Genomic DNA, 19,447 nt, shown 5'->3' with positions numbered 1-19,447 from the left:
TACCAATCACGAAAGGGTGTTTGCACCACTCAGAGGACATTATGGCATCCTGATTCACTTTTCATACACCCCTTTCCTCGTTTCCTTGTGAGCTAAAAATAAATAAAACTAATAGTTTTGCCAACGACGTTCTGAAAAAGTATGTAGTGCTTTAAGTTTCATTAAATAAACAGTTAGGCCTACTTCAACCTGCACTAATCCAAGGAAGGGTCAATGTACATAGAATACATATTAATAAAGCAAACAGCACTTCAAAAGCAGATAAGCATGTAAATGGGTCAGTTAAGCAGACTGGTTCCCTATGATTCCGTGGTTTTCTAGGTAAGGCAAGGGCCTGGAATGCGAATCAATGAAAAACCAGTCGACACCAAGAGCATTAATAATTGTTCTTAGAAAATCTTTTGATATTTACATGTTTCAACAGACAAGCAGATGCGGACAAGGGGTGCCTATATACAAAGCAGCACAGGATGTTAAAATGAGTGCTAAAACCAGACGCTATTTACACGTGACTAGAGACGGAAACAATTTCTGACTAAGAAGACTATCACAAACTTCTGTTACTCAACCAGGTATTACAAATTCATTAAGGGTCTGTACAGTTAAAAAGAAAAAAAGGTTTATCTACATTAAATCCAATGTTTCCCTAAACTGAGAGACATCGATTTGTATATCTGTACATAATATATACATATAGCTCAGAAACATGTATGAATCCATACATATATAGCTACCTGTGGTGCAAACGGAGCAAAAGAAATTATGTGTGACTTCAATACTACACAAACAATGTTCTGTGCTAAATGATTTGACTGACAAATAAGGTAATGTTAAAGTTAACTACTATACTGGCAAAACAATTCATAATGAGCGCTGGTATATAATAAAGCTCATGTGTCCCAATGGTCTTAATGAACTAACAGTTACAGTCAGTCCTTCGAAAACAGAAGAGATTGTCAATATTTTAAGTCATGCAGAAATACAAACCGTTAAAATGGAAGAAAATAAAAAATGTATTTCCCTGTTACCCAAACATCTGTGCAGTTTCCCTTCATTGTTTCTTTAAAAGTGACCAAACATCCAAAAAACCAAACCTCAGAAACAGCCCCTAACTGGTGAAACACAGAGTCACCAGGGACGCCAACCAATTAGAAACGGCTGCTGCATAATTGCTGCTGTTGCTGTGGTTTGGTTTAAATGTTTGGTTACAGTTTGAAAGAAGGTGCAAAAGTATAAAGAAAAAAATAACGGAACGGCATCTCCTATTGGCTACGGAACGGCACTGGACCCCAGCACTGGTACTTGGAGGGAAATACGAGTCTCTTGGTCTCCCTGTGTGAGGATGGTGCTGACCAAGGCAGTGTTCCTAGTGGGCGTCACAGGTGCAGGGGTGATGCTGGGGGAAGGGGGGACCACAACAACAGCAGCAGCAGCAGCATTACTAGCAGCACTGCTGCCAGTGCAGCTGGCCACCGTCGCAACCACCACCTCTTCCTCTTTTGGCCGCTTGAGATCAAACTCTGCAATGCTGAAGACAAACTGCAGGCAGCCCAGCTTGATGTAGCTGCCGTGGTGGAGGAGGGCCGTGCCCTCCCAGCCTGCCCCGCTGCCTCCTATCAGGCTGGAGCTGCTGGCCTTGCAGCTGCACACCAGCCCCTTGACTCCCTGGGGCTGGCAGCTCATCACACCTCCGGCTGGCAGCAGTCCAATCACAGAACGAGGCTGATCATTCTCCTCTCTTTTCTTGCTGCGACCTGTGGACGGTGTTGGACAGTTGGTGAATGCTGGTGAAAGATCTTCTCCACAAATAAAAGACAACTGAGCAATTGGAAACTCTATATGCTCACCTTAATTAGAACATAAAATGTCAACAGTTAAAAATTGGCTTCAAATAACATTCTTGAATATGGACTTTATGTTTTCCAAAATCACGTGAAAAAATTTCAACACATTTATGAGCTCATGTGTGTTGAGAATTGAGATGCGGGGAAATCCCAGAATTACTCACGGATAATGCCTTGCACATCTGACACGAGGCCACTAGGTGGAGAAGGAGAGGCCTTCTCAGAGAAGTCACAGGAGTAGAGGACATTGTCCACTGTGGTTCCATGTTCACTATAGTTCAGCAGCTCATAATGTTTTGTATTCTGAGAGAAAGCAAATAACACTTTTGTCACACCATGCCCAAGAGAAAAGATAAAAAATCAGTCCAACATATACTTCATGGAAGAATAAGATAGTTACCCACCTCATCATAGAAAATACAGGCATGCTTCCCCGAAATGAAGTTGCAATGACCATAGTTTGTAAGGCACACATCCATGTCAGCACCTAAAACAGTTTAGCAGCAGACTCAATAATAGCAATGAACAGGATCATTCAAATGAAAAATAATATTGTCTCTATTGAAAACAACATCTTAAAACCAAATTAATCAATACATCATACACAACAAGGAACTACCAAGAGTCCACCTTGTTGTGCCAAATAACTAGACCAGTGAACCGAAACTCAGATATAGAAACACTGTTTCAACCGGCCAGGCTTAAAAATCTCTAGCCCATTCGCAAGCCCCATTCCTCGCTATCATGACTGCATCTTCTATTGCCATGATATACCAAACTGATGTTGAATGTGCATGCCAGTTTAAAGTTAAGTGAACGTTTTAAACAGCAATGCCCAGCATTGTTGTAATATTTATACACTGTATTCACACTACAACTCAAAACTTTATCATACATTCATTCAACCAGAATGAAAAAGACACATACCAGTTCCTATGTACAAAGTCCTGTAACACATGTTGACAGCTTCTCCTTTTCCTGTTAGAGAGTAAAATACTGCTCTTGTCTGCACCTTTTTCTTGGCTGTAAAGGAAAGGGTATTTTACTAAGCAAGGAAAAACTGTTTATACATTACAAAACGAAACATGCGTCATTGAGGACAAACAAAAACAGTTCAATTACCCTCGGGGCAAGGAGACTGTGATTTTAATGAGAGTGGACCAGGAACGGGTGATGGCTCGCTCTGCTGAGACATGGAGGGATCTTTCGGGGGGAAAAGTTGCTGTATCCGTTGCCAAGCTAAAAGCTTCACCATCTCTGCATCCAACTTGTTTAGCTCGATCCCTACAGAGCACCCGAAAATGTGATCAATATTAGACACTGGTTGGATTCAGCCATCACAGACATTTTGAAAATGCTCATTGATCTAAAGGCCCTGATGAAATGGTTGACATATATATTTAGAAAGCTCCAAGTAGGATACATTATGCATTTCAATATATAGATTCACAACTACCATTCAAATACTGGGTCGCTACTTTAGCTACATTTTGGAAACACTGCTTTCAAATTAGAGGTTAAATAAAACTAGAAAATGCATTTCCTGCAGAAAATTTGATCATTGCTGTAGTACAAAGTGAGGTTGAACATATGTTTTAATAAAGCCAAATAGACTAAAACATAAAGAAACGTTAAATGGCTTAAATGAAGTGATGGGATTTGAACAGAGTTCAAAAGTCTAAATGGAGTAAACAATCTAAACATACACACCATTTAAAAAATGGTGTGAAACAAATAAAGTGACAGCTGAATGAAAAGCAATCAATGAGACCAATTGAAAACAGGCCGACATGGAACTTGAACTTTGATTTATATCAGATTATTGAAGATACAAGTGTGTTGATTTGTTAAACCTTTGAACAAAGGTTAACGATAAAATATTGACCAAGTTACGAAGTCTGAAGCAGTAAGTGTCAGAGACTGGGCGGACGGCTGTGCCATCCTCCATTGTAAAAATTGTATTTTAAAAGTGTGCGATTCCAATCTAATATGAACATTTTAAAATTGTAATGGAGTCTTTAGGTTACATTTTGAGGAAGGAGATAGGTACCAAGGTTTGTAGAGAAGAAAGAAAGAATAAAAAAAAAAAACTTAAGAACTATAGTTCTTAAGTTTTGAAGAACCTAATAAACTGAACAAATAAGATAAAGAAATATTTATGTTAAAGACAATGTTTTCCTTCCCGTAACATATGGGATAGTGCCACACCCCTGTTTCTAAACAGTTTTGTTATACATATTTTAGCTCTCTCAAAAACAATAGCTGGACAAAGAATATATCACAAGTAAGTGTCGCATTTCCAACTGAAACATAAACAAAAATACCCGACAATAGCTGAGGAGGTTTAGATGTTCAGGATTAGTCAAAGTGTGCTGGAGGTCAAGAGCCGACAGATTCTGTACATTTGCATTAGGACACCTACCCCCATCATCTCCTATGCAGGCTTTAATACAGTTGGATAGCTCTGGTAAGGAGGAGAATGCACTGGGGTACACAGCTTCCATGCCTCCAGGACCTGTTTTTAAATCTGTAGAGGTTAAACTGGCATTAAAAAAAAATTACAGTACAGAAGAGGCACAGCAAATTAAAGATCAACAGGCTTAGTTCAAGGGGTGATGAATGAACGTCTACATGTGTTAAGCGTCACGTATTTTTATCACCAGCAGTGAGAGTATTAGCCAGCTTTTTCAAAATCCGCTCTGCCCTGGGACTTCCCAAGTGGGAGGGTGTCAACCTAGCTGTATGGTGGATAGATAAGCCAACCGATACATATGAGGGGACACTCACTTGTATAATTTTGTCACAGGGCAAAAAATGGCTTGTAGTACCTTATTCAACCTCACACCTGGTGGTAAAAAAGAGGTCCTTTAACATAATTAAAAAAAAAAAAAGGTTTATTGGCTTGGAATTGTTATTACAGTCATCTTTCAATTTGTCATCTAGTATGTGTAAGGCACAAGACTTCTTAAAGAATAGTTCTGGGATCTTTCAACCTTGACCCTATTTTTTTCATCATTTTGTGACTAAAGCAGACAACCTTTTTTGAAATAGATCCAGTGCTGACTGAGAGCTACTCGGCCATTGAAGCCTAGATTGTCGTTATATTTTTCTTCCAACATACTGGAAAGGATTTCTATGGAGAAATACATCTTTCCTCTTTACCTTTCGTTTAATCTGGTCTGTCTTAGACTGTGTTCGTGTCTAACCAAGTCTCACTAAAGGGGAAGTCGTTATTGCAGGACGTTTCTAGCCTGCCATCACCAGACCAATTCGCAAATGCATTCTAGTTTGGAACCGCTCAATTATTTTTCTATTTCCAATGAGCTGTTATCAAGTGTTATCAAAGAGCGTAGACAAAAATGCTTCTGACGCTATTTAATAGACCTACAACCAATCAGAGCTACAAAAAGTGTGACACATCAGTGGCATTGATCTTGGTCGTTAGTGGAAATACCTTAACAGCACCCAAATAGGGTGCTCCTCTGTACAGTTATCATAGCAAACCTACCCCATATTGGATACAACACTGTGTTTTGCCAACCCTTCCCAGAACTACTTGAAAACCGTCTGAAGATTTGTCTGGATACCAGGCCGGGACGTTTCCGTATTGTCATCAAATCTCAACCAAATTGGTTAGATTAAACTAAGCTTAACTTCCAGTACTCCAAAACAACAAACTGTCGCCGTCAGTCCTCTCCAACTCTCACTCACATTTCTCTTCCTGCAACAACCAAGAGTCTAGATCAAGACTTCTCGTTTAGCCAGACTTGGTTAAACACCATTACGAACAGACTAGATCAAAAAGGTATAGAAGAATTTTTGTTTTTTCCTCTCTAGGCTTTCCATAATGTTGTCCGACACTTTATCCAAATTTGAGCCGGTCAATGATAAAGACCAAGCACTCTTATATGACATACATTTACAGGGCTCCACTGCCCCATTGAGTAACATTGCAGCCTCAGCCATTGCTGCTGCAAAGGCTGAAGCTCTCCCTTAATTCTGGTAATTGTGGTAACGTTTAAAAAATTGCTTCCATATTACTCACTCAGACCTAAAATGATGGGACTACATGTTGAGGTATCCTGAATTTATCCTTTAACTCGCACAAGAAACGTAATCCTTGTAACTATAGCAATTTAGATTTTAAATGAACACAATTTTATCAGTTCATTGCCAACACACAGGCCCAATTTATCCCTCAAATAATGATAGGTGGTTATTACCTGCCGGTGACGTCGAGGTCCCTAACTTGTGTGCGGTGTGGGTGTCCTGGGTGGCCTTCTGTTGCGGGGCAGCTGGCTGGCCACCGCTGACAACGGCGGGGGGCTTCTGATCAATGGTACACTCCATCTTAAGCTCCGGCTGGGCTCTGTGATTCAGACGGATATCTGTGGTGGGACAAGCTGCGGGACCGTCCTTCTGGAGACTCACTTCAGGGCTGCTCTCGCTCTCTCTTTTGATGGGAGCCCCAGCTATGTGGTTGGCTGTGGAGGCCAAGTCTTTGAGGGTGGTGGCCTGGGGCTTCAGCCTGAGCTGGGCCTCCGTCTGCCTGGGGGAGTCGGGGACCGTGTTGCAGACAAAGGGCCCGTTGGCCATTGGATATTGCTGCGGCTCGTCTGTAATGGGTCCATTGGGTTTCCTACTATTTTTACAGGTTGTGACAAGACAGTCACATTTCTGGGGCAGTGCGGCTGTGGGGTCCTTGGAGGCGAAGACCCCCTGGGGGTCATTGTGTATACTACAGCGTTTGGGACCTGGTGCGGGAGTCCTTTCTGAAGAGTCTTGGGGCTTGAGGGCATCTGGTACGAGGCTGGATTTTGCACTGGCTTTCTGTTCAGATGCCCACTCGAGGGATAAGGAGGGTGAGGTTGATGACGAAGCCTTCTGCTTCATTGAGAGGTGACGCATAATGCTGCACTGCAGAGCGATCACATCTTGAAGCCACTGGTTTAAAACAAAATAGATACGATGTCAACTCTTTTTTAAATTACCCGTCGATATTTTCTACATATTCTAATGCTATAATATGGCAATGTTTTGGCCTTTCAAATATGCCTGGTCTACTCTAGTATTCCTTGCACCTCAATTTTTTAAATGGACATTGGCGACGAGTTACATCAATATTAATTAGTAAGTGCAAATGATGGCAGTTCTGGTTCACCAGTCCACTCAAGGTGGCTTATTTTCAGTAGCAGCAAAGAAGAGCACGGAACACCATTTTTCTAAGTCATATATGGGCACAATGTCAACAGTTCAGAAACAACATTGACATAAATGGTTATTTTATTTAATTTTTTAAGATTGTTTAGAAAGGATCAGGAATAGAAAAGGAAAAAATATAGGCCATAGAAACTGATATAAACAATTTGTCTGTATACCTCTTTCTGCTCGGTCTCCGTGGTGAAGTACTTGGGGGTCTGATGCTCGGGAGCACCGCTGCATACCAGCTCCGACTGGCGGACTCCGGCTGACGCCAGCATGGGAGGAGGGTTCTGGTACTGGGACTTGACAGCATCTGGTACCTAAGTTATAGTAGAGTGTTAGGAATCACCATGAGCATGTTAAGATTAGGGTTGTGAATTTTGAGGGCTATTAGCCTTGGGACCTTCCTTCCCCTGAGAGCAACAAACCTTGATCGTCTTCTTGTTGTGCTGGTGAGGAGTGCGTCGGTTGGGTACGTTTTGCCTGTGAACCCGACGGAGAAAGTCCACTTTGACGGCGTGCTGAGACATCCTGTCCTGAAATTGGTCGAAGAGCTGACAGCGGCTGGTTAGGTTCAGGGTCCTCTGGTTTAGCTAGAAAAAAGCAGGGCACATCGTCATCCTCATGCCTTATAGGTCTGTGTTATATGAATTGCGACATGATAAGCACCATGACCAAGAGAATATGAATGACTTGCATCACAAATACCGTTACGCTCAACAGTCAATAGAACCCACTTGGAAACTGGTAGGTCCAACCAAACAATGCACACATTTAAACATCCATTAAATATTTATCCATTTGCCATGCATATATGGGAACTGAAAGCTGCCCGTACCACTAAGTGTTCAACGTGATTGGGGCACATCCACTTGCCCGCAGGCAAGGTGGTGAGGGGAGGATCCAGACAGTCCATATGGAACAGGAGGGGACAATAGTCACACTGGATGAGTGGCGCCATCCTGCAACTCCTGCAAGAGGAAAGGAGAGATATCCAGAATAAATCATAATAGCTCTTATTAGCTGCGTTTCCATCTAAAAAGGTCATGCAAATTTTTAGGAAGTTCGCAAAAAAGTAATTTGAATTAGGTGCGTTTCCATCAAGTGGTTGGAGCGGGTAACTACCCTAGTTCTGCCTGGAGGTGGCGCTGTATGCAAAAAATGTATGCCGATACGTGGCTGTAATAAATGGTAGAAGTAGAAAAGCTGTAACAAATGTAACAAAAAGCGGTTAGTCCGCCAATAGAGAAGAGTAACAACAAACATGGAGAGAGGAATTCAGCAGCAATTGGTTTCCCTTGGGCAAGTCATAGCTGTTCTTTCAGTGAAGTTAGCATTGGCGATTTTAATTTCCACAGCGGTAGCAAGGGAAATACGAGGACGACGTTGAGTGCCTTACTTATGGGAGAGCACAATAGGGTGATGACGTTACACGTTAATGTAGGCAGGGTTGCTATGGCCGGTCATTATGCGGAAATCGGAAAGACCGTCAGTCCTGTGTGTTCAAAGTGTTTCCATCTCCCATTTTGCGAATTTACTCTTTCGCATTTCTCCAAAACCACCTCAAGCGAGCGGATAAACTTTTTTGCGAATTAGAGGATTTTTATGCGAATTTTGATGTTTCCAACACCGTTTACTGATTCGATACTTCAAAGTTTGCATAAAATCAGGGGGATGGAAACGCACCTACTGGTTACAAATAGTGTACTGGGTCGGGCGATCGCCTATTTCCAAATTGTCCAATCATGTTTTTCTAGACTGCCAATATACATTACAATTGCAAGGGGGGGCCCAGGGACTAAAAACGTCTGTGCTCATCAGCAAGCTCACTGAATATTGCAGCGGGCTCCGCGGCTACGGCAGGAGACAATCGCGGGCAACAATCCCTTTCTCCTCCATGTCGCGGTTCATGTACTTCAGGGAGTCAAAGCCAAAGTTCCTTTCCCCCTATTCCTTCTCAACCATGGCTGAGATAACCCCCACTACGAGTCTTGTTGGGGAGAGATGTTTTTACTTTAATGTCAAGTCTTCCCCCACAATGGCGCCTGTGTAATTTATCCCCGGGTAAATAGCACTAGTCCTGCATGAGATGTATCCAAAACTTTGCGCAATGTTCAAACCATCCATTAGCTTTGTGATAATTGGAAGTAGGTAGGCCTACTCTCATATTTTGGAAACTGTGTGCTCGGTAAATGTAAGGCTGCATTGAAGCTCTGCCTAAACAAGTCGAACTCGGACTGATTGGATTTGCAAGCCACTGACTTGATATTGTAATTTTGCTGCTAAAATAACTAGTTTGTTTAACTAACTGAACCACATTAGAAAATTATCAGTTGATAAAAACTAGATTCTGCCAAGTTTAAAGGTAGTGCAAGATAGGCATACGCATAATTAATAGGGCTGGGTTAAAATATCGATTCATCAATGCACTGCAATTTATTTGTTCTCGCTTCAGATTTTTTTTTTTAAATTGATTATTTCCATTCAAAAAAAAAAAGAAGCATACTCAGTCATTGTAATCTAGAAGCGAGTATGCCTAAATGTACATGCCCTTTTACATTTGACCATGTTATGATTACCGTATTTTCCGCACTATAAGGTGCACCGGAGTATAAGCCGCAGCAGCTAAATTTAATGATGTGTACGCCGCACTGGACTATAAGCCGCAGGTGTTTTAATGTTTAATTACCATTGGGGCTGGCCCGAATGCCATACTCGTTCCAGAAAAAAACACCATCGAAAGCAACATTAATAATCCCTATATACTCCCTGGAACCGATTTTGACAGTATCTGCAAATTTTGTTGAAGATTTAATAGCTTTTGAACGTCAATTAGTAGGCCTAAGTAGGTTGAAGTTCCTTAGTTTTTCCCTGTGAAAGCGAACAGCTGTTGTTCCGTTCCAAATCAGCTGTCCTCTGCCATCTCAGCCCTTATGGGAGCTTTTCAATTCATCCTGGAGCGTGCATCTTTTCAGGGCAATTTGTACAATAAATCCATAACAAATACTGAATATTGATTGTCTTGTGTGTCCATATTATATCCATTATATTGACCGGGTATTCCCAAGACGCTCACGCTGTGCAGCAAGCCAGTCACAGTTGATTGGCGCGGCGCTGTACAGCGAACGTGAACAAACAACTAAGCTAAGGTTAGCATTTCGCTAAGTATTACTTTTCCACCCGAGATCCCGCTAATGTTGTGTTATAAAGTAAAGGGAAACAAGATATCTATTCTTCCTCCACCTCTCTCGCTTCTCTGCTTGGTGTCGCTGACGCTTATAATTTGCCTCCCTCGCTCTGGTAACGTCACGTACATGAAAAAATAAAAAAAACCGAAGCTCCGAATACTGATTTAAGCTTCAAATAAAAAAAATCGAGCGAGTATTCGAATAATTCGGGCCAGCCCTAATTACCATATGTAAGGGTTCGTGCACAGAGGGGATTGTCGGGAAAGAGATGGCTGTCTCGCTCTCGTTATGTCTGTCTTGCTCTCGTTCTGTCTCTCGTACCACTCTCGGTTCCACTTTTACTTTTGCTCGCTACCTGTCTCACCCTTTTCCGGCCTCCAGCCGGAGCCCGACGCTTAAAGGAGGGGGGGCACGAAAATTACGGTATTACTTTTATGCTGCAAGTTTAGCTCAGGAACAATACTATACAATGGTGTATTCCTTTTTGCCAGTTAAAGCACAATGAAATGGTTAATTCCTTATGAAATGGTTAATTCTAAATAATATTTAGCTATTTTTGTCATCCGCACGCATTATTGAATCGATATCGAAGCAATTGGATTATATCGAAATCGAATCGAATAAAGACCTAAAGAATCAAATTGAATTGTGAGGTACCTGGCAATACCAAGCCCTATAATAATGGACTTTTTTCTTCACTGAATATTCAGATATTCGTTTGAAAAATGCTGCAACATGTCTAGTTATGATGTATCTTATTAGGTCAGGTAATGAGAATGTCCCCCAAGTCTGACTAAAGAGTTGAAACACAAACCTTCCACAGGAGAAGCAGACTTTGACCGGTAGAGGGACAAGGCCGTTGGAGTCCAGCTCATGCTGTGGCCTCCTGAACGGCCTGCCAAGCAGTTCCTCTTTTTTCCTCCTTTTGCTGCTACCTACAGATGCCAGGCAAAAAAATAAAGACATTCATAGGTTTGCTCAACTACAATGTTCACAACTGATTAGGTTTAAGATTTAAGTTCCCACGTGTAATATCGTGGGAGTGATCTTACACATATTGCTCCTTTGCAGTATGTGTAACATCGTGAGAGTGATCTTACACATGTTGCTCCTGTGCAATATCATAGGATCTCACTGGCTCAATCAAAGAGCGTGAATATCTAGGCATTATTTTACCATGTTGTAAAAACCTACCTATCCAGTGCATGTGAGACATAAGTAACACTGGTGAATACTTTCCACAAAATATTCTAGATCTGTGAAGACTGCGGTGTTGGCGAGTGTACCTGGAAGTGCGGTGGTGCAGGTCAGCTCATTAGGCAGTTGGAACTGCGTGGGGTTCCTCTCCATGGCAGCAGCGATCAGCAGCTGGAAGGGTCTCTTCAGGAGGCGCGGTGCCGGGGCCAGATTGGAGGAGCCCTCCAGCTCTGAGCCCAGCGCCTCCTCCTCGGCCTCCGCCTCCTCCTCGCCGTCGTTCTGGTCCTCAGACGGCGTGGGCGTGGACGAACTGTTTGAGGTGGGCGTGCCTGGACGACTGCTGGGTCTGCTGCTGCTCCGGCGGTCCAGCAGGCGGACCTGGGCCACCCTCAGGCCGGGCCCCGCGGCGCCGGCCCCGGGCGGCAGGCCGTCCAGACGCAGGGCGCCGGGGTTGAGCTCCAGCTCCACGGCCGGCGACGCTGCACGCTTCGACACCAGCTTGTCCGGCAGGCCGTTGGTCTGGTCGGACTTCTGCTCCCGCTTCTGGGGAAGAAGGAACAGGAAGAGGAAAAGAAAAAGGAAAATCATAAAAATCAAGTCCTGAAGGATCAACACTAAGGCCCCCTATGTTTAGTCACATTGCTGATATCCTGAAACTTGGATGTGTGTTTGCACAACTGGAAGAAATAGCGGATGGGGAAAGTTGGTCACCTTTTTTCGAACATTACAACGATGACACATCCATTCCCCAGGTGGCAGCATTTCTTCGCTCAACGGAGGGTTGCTGCAACACAGAATCACCATAAGTTACAAACCATGTAGTAACAAGACAGCCATGTTGAACGCATGTAGAATACATTTAAATACTTTAACACAATGTAACACCCAGTTAATATGTAGTAAGGAACATTCATTTAATGGTGCCTACATTTTCCATTGCCATCCCAGAAAAGATATATTTTACCTTAAAAACAGCCATTACTAAGACCCAAACTATTATTTGGAGAACCAATATGGTTGTATGCCATCTGAACTCAGCTACTCCTGCTATCTGATGCTTTAGCTCCATCTAGTGGTCAAAGATAATAGGTATAAAATAATATAAACGTCAAGTATGTATGTTTTTACATCAGTGGTCACTTCGATGAACAACCCAGAGAAATATCTAGAAGTGACAATAGTTGACAATATAAAGCTGAATTAACTTGCTTTGACACCCTTTATCTAGTCAAATATTCAAATGCAAATGCAAAGAAACCATAATGTGTTAAGAGTGCGACGGGTCTTCCCCAATACCAATATAAAGCAGAACGTAATCAACTAACGTGACAGGAATAATTTCTGCCCACTTCCTGTAGTTAGTGCAATGGACATGAATGCAGTGTGCTTTATTAAACACCACGGAAATCAATGAGCACGAACAAGCATAATCAACAGTATTATTGCATAAAACGACTACTTTACGAAACATTTCATAACACAACAACTAAGCGACTGACATTATGAACAGCTTCATTGCAAACGTTAGATAAGGTTGGTAAGATGGCGCTGGAATGAACAAAAAAATGTCAGCGAGGTCGCCATATTGTAAACAGAGCGCAGAGCGGTAGCCATGGCTCCGTGTTCACCAGGCAGCAATTCTCGCTCTCGAGCGGAATGAGTTCCGCCGACAGACCGCGAGAGCTGGATGAGTTCAGCCGACAGACCGCGAGAGCTGCATTCTGACACAGAACATTCCGCGGCAAATTTTAATCAATTTCCCAAAGTCAAGCTATTAAGTAGAAACACAGCATAAGTGTGCTTCCCCTAGCCTTTAAATCGTAAGAAACTGATTCACGTATACCCCACGTATAACCTGACAGCAGCTTCTCATGCTAAAGGTGTTGGTACACTTAGTTCTCGTGCATGTCAATCCTTTCTCCCTGCCTCCCCAATACCTTAAACGGGGTTCCTTCACATGGTGTCCATCAAACAAAATGAATATAATGCAAAGCTATGCCTACATATAGCATGGCCAAGTGGGAAACGACTAGCTGTCCTTTTGTGCTGACCGATTGCAGAAGGCGGTTTTGTTCAGAGGAAATGGCTTTAGCACTCTGCCAATAGGTGTTGCATGCAGACCCTACCAGCACTGGAGGTGGAAGGCCGCAGGGCAGTGGTCGCAGCACAGGAGGTCTCCCCCTTCCCTACAGCTATCGCAGGTGTCGTGGTTGGTGGCCCTGCCACTTCTCCGTGCGTCCCTCACATACTTGCGACTCCTCTTGTCCGGTTCTTCGGACTTCGGGGGTGCCAGCAGCGTCTGGATTTGCTGTAAAAGTGTATGTCTGTGAATCAAGCTAACCAGCCCACCACAATGCGCACAGTAACAGCATGCTCATAGTACAGTGCATTAGGGTTTGCTTATTGAATTGTACTAGTTTACACTATTAATGACGCGATCTTCAGCGTAGTGTCAAAGACTAATGAGCATTTTACCCAATATGGTCATACGTTAGCGGTATGAGGCTAGCCAAAAAGGCCTCCCAGCTCCACAACCTACCTCCATTAAGCCCCCAGAGGTATCCAAGTCGTAGACAATCGTTGGGGTCTCCATTTTGTCCCACATTCATCCAGGAGTCGACGTATCAAAACGACTTTTCAGTACAAATGACAGAGCACAGAATGATACAAGCGGGTCCCGAAATGCCGTCCTTTCACTAGTATCTATGCCTGAGATTGGTTCACCATCCAACGCTCTAACGCTAGCGAGCTACCATCTAACGCTAGCGAGCTAACGCCGCTAACGACGGAGGCAAAGCGTCCACCACTCAAGGTTGTGAAGCTACAGCGATCAAGCTGAGCCTGCGAGCCCTTCTTAGACAAATGCAAATGTTTAAGGAGATATATCTACCTAGCAGCAGTCCTCGGGGAAACGTGTCGTTCCTGTCTACAATGCACTGTACCCAATGAAAGCGGATAGCCCCCAAATTAATGTGCGGCCTAGCTGGCCAGCCATGATTCTTGTTTCTGCTCCTGCAAAAAAGAGGCTTGTAAATCTGCAAACCCGTCCGTTTTCATGGTCCACAGGAGACGGTAGGGGAAATAGGACAGCCAATTCGGCCTCGCGTGGTCCAATGCACTGCTAACCAAGTGCCTGTCGACGATTTTGTCCGCAAAAAGGTATCTTGATATATGAATCAGTTGCTGTTATTGTTGTGAAAAATCCTGTGCATCAACACTGGCTACAAGCAACATCCTCTCCGAGTTGGCGCAACCGCGAACCGCCGGATGCGCATGCGTATTAGTAAGACGCGAAACATTCGGATAGAAAATCGGATATGCACTAAGAGCACTACTTGGTTTAATGCAGATGATTGAATCTGAGAAACAAATGCTCAAGCTATTTATAAACGGGGTCATCCCCGAAGACCTGTGTGGTTGATCGGATGGTCGTTTTAGCATCCACATATAAACAATCTAGGTGGTTGAACATCTCTTGCTGATGGCGGTATGTCATTGGTCTTGCTAGTGGCGCCTGGGAGCTTGTAGCCATGGCTCACTCAGATTTCTATTCTTGGCCAGCAGAGGGGACCATTTATGTGTTCTCGCGGAGGCTATATATCTCAAATGCGTATTCGTATGAGTTTCGTTGTCCGCGTGCACGATAAAGATTAGACTCAGGCTATGAAACCCATTGTACCCCCCCCCCCCCCCCCCCCCCCAACACACACACACAGTCACACACACGTATTTAGGAGTAACCGCTTTATATTTAAAGAGATACCTTATTTGTTGAATGAATCATATGATATCATGATCACATTACACCATTCCTTACATCATCGGATACAAAAGTTAACTAATTGGTTCATGACAAACAGACTCAACTGGTGCAAAATTCAGTGTAAATAACTATACGTCTACTATTATAATCCTCCGTCCAGTCGAGGCAATTAACGGAATTAGTATTGCAAAATCTGGAAGTTATGGATACAACTTCCATGGGTGATTCCTGAATGTTTTTTTTAGGCGGCACAGGGACGACCAAGAACCAAAACACACACACACACACACACACACACACATATATATATATATATATATATATATATATATATATATATATATATATATATACATATATATATGACGGGCCTGTATATATAGGCCTAGTGTAACAAATACCTTTTATGACTCAGGGGCAGACTCTCTCCCACCATACCCCAAAATAAAGTTGTTTGGTTCCAATACACCATTCTACAGCTTAAAATTCCCAACGTCATTGGATCAGGTCGTTAATTGATCGCAAATCATGCACCGATTGATCCATCGGCTTTGTGCATTGTCGGACGACAGTACTATGGCACAATAGCGTTGGGGGGCCACCAGGGGGGGCAATCCTATTTCAGAAGATGTTTGATGACACCCCTTTAGGCCGTGGACCTATAGGCCCGCCCCTGAAAGCTTAACGTTTGTGCACATGCCGTTTGCATCAATTACAGCTGTCTCAAATTAATCTGTTTAAACCGTTTTTGGAACATTGTGTATTTTTAAGCATTTTTTGATGTTCTGTGTAGGGGCGTTCGTTTTAAATGTTTAAGTAAGACTGTAAGAGTTTAAATTATTGGTTTTCAGGTCATATTTGGTTTGAATGTGCATTCCTGTGCCCCTGCTTACTTAGCAATTAGTGAATGGATGGAATTTATTTAACTATTACTCATATTACAACCCATATTTTCAGACTAGGTTCATGGCATTTTAGATATTGAATGACAAACTTACCTAATAATAGTAGGTATTTAATCAAAAGTGTAATCCCTTGATAAACACAAACCACAAGCAGTTGTTTTAGGCCTTCTGGACCAAAAATGTGTGCAACATAAAATATGTCATGTTGAGGGATAACCATTCGAATGCAAAAAAATGTGACGTGGAAAGTTGAAAACGTTTTGAAATAGTATATTATAAATCATATTTAAAACCCAAGTGTGATTAGTTTTCTGAATAACTTTTATTGAAGATGTTTGTGAAGTTGCTTGATCAGTACACTATGTACAATCAAAAATAGGTCAATAGGTCAGCACTCCAGTTTATGACATGAAATACATGACAAATACATATGATATTGATCTTTGTTTTAATGCATTTACCAAAACAGGTAGTTATCGAAGGAAAATTGGACCACAAATCATATGTAATGGTTTGTGTTTGCAGAAATCTGTATCTTAAGTATTTCGTGTTTATAACTGAGAAATCATAACATATAGAACTGCATTGTTTTTAAGAGCCTTTTATTTAAGGCACATTCCGATTTTTTGGAGGAAAGGTTTGACAAAAATAAAACAATCTTGCAGTTGAGTGCTATGAAATGCAAATCCTTAAAGTAATCATTGTTTTCGCTTTTTCTTTGTAGTCTAATATATTCTCCATAACTCCATAAATACCTGACCATTTCCTTTAAGAGTGTTAGGCAGAAGAAATATCATTTACAACATACATGTCACAAAAATGCACTTTAAGCTCAGCAGCAAATGGTTTCTGAGATGCAGCGCTGTGAACGTCTTCAGGATTTGAGCGCCAGGTAAAAACTGTACAAACGGCTGCCGAACCATTGCAATCACTGGTGCTTAGAAAAATAATACAATAATCTAGTGGCACAGAAGTTCCAGGGGCATTATGGAGTGTGGTGGAGAAGTGGCCTTTCGTTTGCAATCAGACAATAAAGTGCAGGCAACAGTAACCCCAGGGGATCACATGGAGGGTTGAGCAACGACTGTTCAGATGGCCCGCATGCTTTCTGTCTGTTGCTGGTGCTCACACACACGTCCTTCAGATTGAAACCTCATACGCTCCACTCTCCTGCAAAGAGGACCATATCCACAATACATGATGCATTAGTATTCCTTTGCTTTACTAAATGTAAACCAGTTTATATACATTTATGATTTGTCAATCTATTCATAGATTGGTATTATACATAAAGAGCCTCATATAACAAATATTTTCAATTAATATTGTTAGAGTTAATTGTATATTAATGCCTACTAGAAGCCATTTTCAGAATTGTAAACTGAAGAGGCAGGCCCCTTAAGTGGTGTCATAGGTGTTTGTATAAGGTATATATTAATGAAAAGAGAATGTAAATTATCATACCTCAATATTCTTCGACAATGAACAAATGGAAGAAAGAGTGGGGAATAGATTTACATTAGTTGAAATGTTGCACTAGGAAACATTTATATAGTTATTAACCAGGGTTTGTATTCTGCAACTCTTTCATAGTTTTCTTAATGATTATCAAAGTTGATTTGATTAAAGAACCAGGAACCTCACAAACCAAACATATTTTTCTGGATCAGTTCCCATCTTGTTCCGTTGCTTTGTGTTTTCTGTTTTCACACTCTGTTGTTATTTCGCCTTTGCCATTCAACGGTGCCATTCCTATCGCTATTGAATGCACTTGCAAGTACACATACACACAAATGCATGGACACACACACACACACACACACACACACACACATACACAAACACTCACGCGTACACACACGCACACAAACACACACACACTACACACACACAAAAACGGACAGACACACACACTTACACACTTACCATTGTCTCGTACACAGAGCTATCAAAGGCTGACTCCCTCAGTATCTGGCTATATGGCAGAGTTGAGGACACTGGTAGAGACTTCCCCTGGCTCCTAAAAGAAAATAAGAATTTGCCATAAATAAAAGTTGTACTTACTTTACTTGTTGTAATATAACCATGCCCATTCCATGCTCCATCATGTAAAGAAATATACTTTCATTGTAATAGAACATTAACCATTTTACCATTTTTACCATTTTGAACAGATTCATTTACTTAATAACTATTTCCAAAGATAAGCACTTTGGCCGTGGCATAATTAGTGTTAGAGACCTCTAAGTAAGTACGTAATAAATGAGGAGAGTGCTCTTCATTGGGTGCACCCACTTTGAGAAGTAGAGGTAGATTCCGGCGATGAGTAGCAGAAAGAGGACAGTGACAGGAATGAAAACAGCAAACACTACATTCACTCCTTGTAGTCGTAACTTAGCCACTGATGGAAGAAGCAAAGAGGAAACAATCAGAGGCGCTATGGTCAATTGAAAGATGGGCCTTCTGTGTTCCCTTCATTGGAATTTTATTGCTGACAACAGCCATCAATTTGAGATGTTTTAATGACGTAAATACACATTTCTTTAAAGGTGACCTATTATACCCCCAGGTGTGAGTATGATTAGTCACTAAAAGTGGACTGTAGGAAACGTTGCTCATCTGTTACGTGTAGGTGGACACGCCCACTTGTTATCCCAGAAGAGGCCGATTTTCAAAACACTTTTAATGGCTAATCACACTCACACCTGGTGGCATAATATGTCGCCAGTAAAAGTTGGTCCTTTAAGATGAGAAATTTCAAAAGCAAATGTGTTAATTACCCGGTATTACTGGGAGGATAATTTATTAGAATGCATTAGAATTTGTTTGCGACTGTCCACCAACACACACATTATTATTTGCCTTTCACGTCGTCTCCAACCATTTCGTTACTTATTCTCATATTCTCTAGTTAAATGGTGCTTGCTTAATATTTCAAAAGAGGTCACATGTATTATTCTAATTGAGATGCACACTATATAATGTATGTGAGTTTACAATATATAATGCATATTTATAGATCGTTCATGTTTATGATTGATGTTTTCCTTCTACAGGGGAGGCAATACTTTTTTCTAGCAACACTTAGATGTCTGTGGTTAATCCCATCCCCCAATTGAGGAACACGTCTGTTCTGCCACTTACCATCGAATCTCTGATCAGTTGTTTGCGCTGAAAAAGTATGTGAATAATGTACATATGAAACATAGCATATGATACATACTTTCCTATTATATTCTAATCTATTCATACAATGCATGCATATGGCTGATTATCTGTAACAGAATAATAAATTAATAAGTAAGACTAAATCCAATTAAAATATTTTCACCTTTGGCTGATTGACAA

General features: G+C 41.8%; 2 protein-coding genes across 3 annotated transcripts in view; both read right to left on the bottom strand.

The window, feature by feature from the left end:
- Positions 1-1,262: 1,262 nt before the first annotated feature.
- On the bottom strand, positions 1,263-14,955 carry LOC130406567 (PHD finger protein 12-like). 2 transcript variants are annotated; one of them, XM_056612232.1, is made up of 16 exons: positions 14,322-14,955; positions 13,971-14,064; positions 13,558-13,739; positions 12,143-12,215; positions 11,521-11,974; positions 11,049-11,169; positions 7,885-8,017; positions 7,475-7,639; positions 7,223-7,366; positions 6,068-6,788; positions 4,267-4,371; positions 2,967-3,128; positions 2,772-2,867; positions 2,249-2,331; positions 2,009-2,147; positions 1,263-1,754 (listed from the first exon to the last, which is right to left on the bottom strand). In XM_056612232.1, exons 2-16 carry the CDS (start codon positions 14,034-14,036, stop codon positions 1,270-1,272), a joined length of 3,129 nt encoding a protein of 1,042 aa, XP_056468207.1. In that variant the 5' UTR covers positions 14,037-14,064; positions 14,322-14,955; the 3' UTR covers positions 1,263-1,269. The 2 variants fall into 2 exon arrangements, with proteins under 2 accessions (XP_056468207.1, XP_056468206.1); XM_056612231.1 differs by having other exon boundaries at positions 11,521-11,971; positions 13,971-14,953.
- A 2,284-nt stretch (positions 14,956-17,239) lies between these two features.
- Positions 17,240-19,447, bottom strand: part of LOC130405661 (seizure protein 6 homolog) — a 35,265-nt gene continuing 33,057 nt past the window's right edge. Inside the window, exons 13-17 of the mRNA XM_056610833.1 lie at positions 19,323-19,341; positions 19,244-19,253; positions 18,395-18,500; positions 18,026-18,119; positions 17,240-17,269 (exon numbers count right to left, since the gene is read on the bottom strand). Coding sequence (XP_056466808.1) covers positions 17,240-17,269; positions 18,026-18,119; positions 18,395-18,500; positions 19,244-19,253; positions 19,323-19,341 — 259 coding nt within the window. The remainder of the gene's footprint in view (positions 17,270-18,025; positions 18,120-18,394; positions 18,501-19,243; positions 19,254-19,322; positions 19,342-19,447) is intronic.

The sequence above is a fragment of the Gadus chalcogrammus genome, chromosome 16 (genome assembly GCF_026213295.1).
Source record: "Gadus chalcogrammus isolate NIFS_2021 chromosome 16, NIFS_Gcha_1.0, whole genome shotgun sequence".
In the NCBI taxonomy this organism is placed as follows: domain Eukaryota; kingdom Metazoa; phylum Chordata; class Actinopteri; order Gadiformes; family Gadidae; genus Gadus; species Gadus chalcogrammus.
Note: the sequence above shows the minus strand (reverse complement) of the source record. Positions and strands in the feature narration are given on the sequence as shown.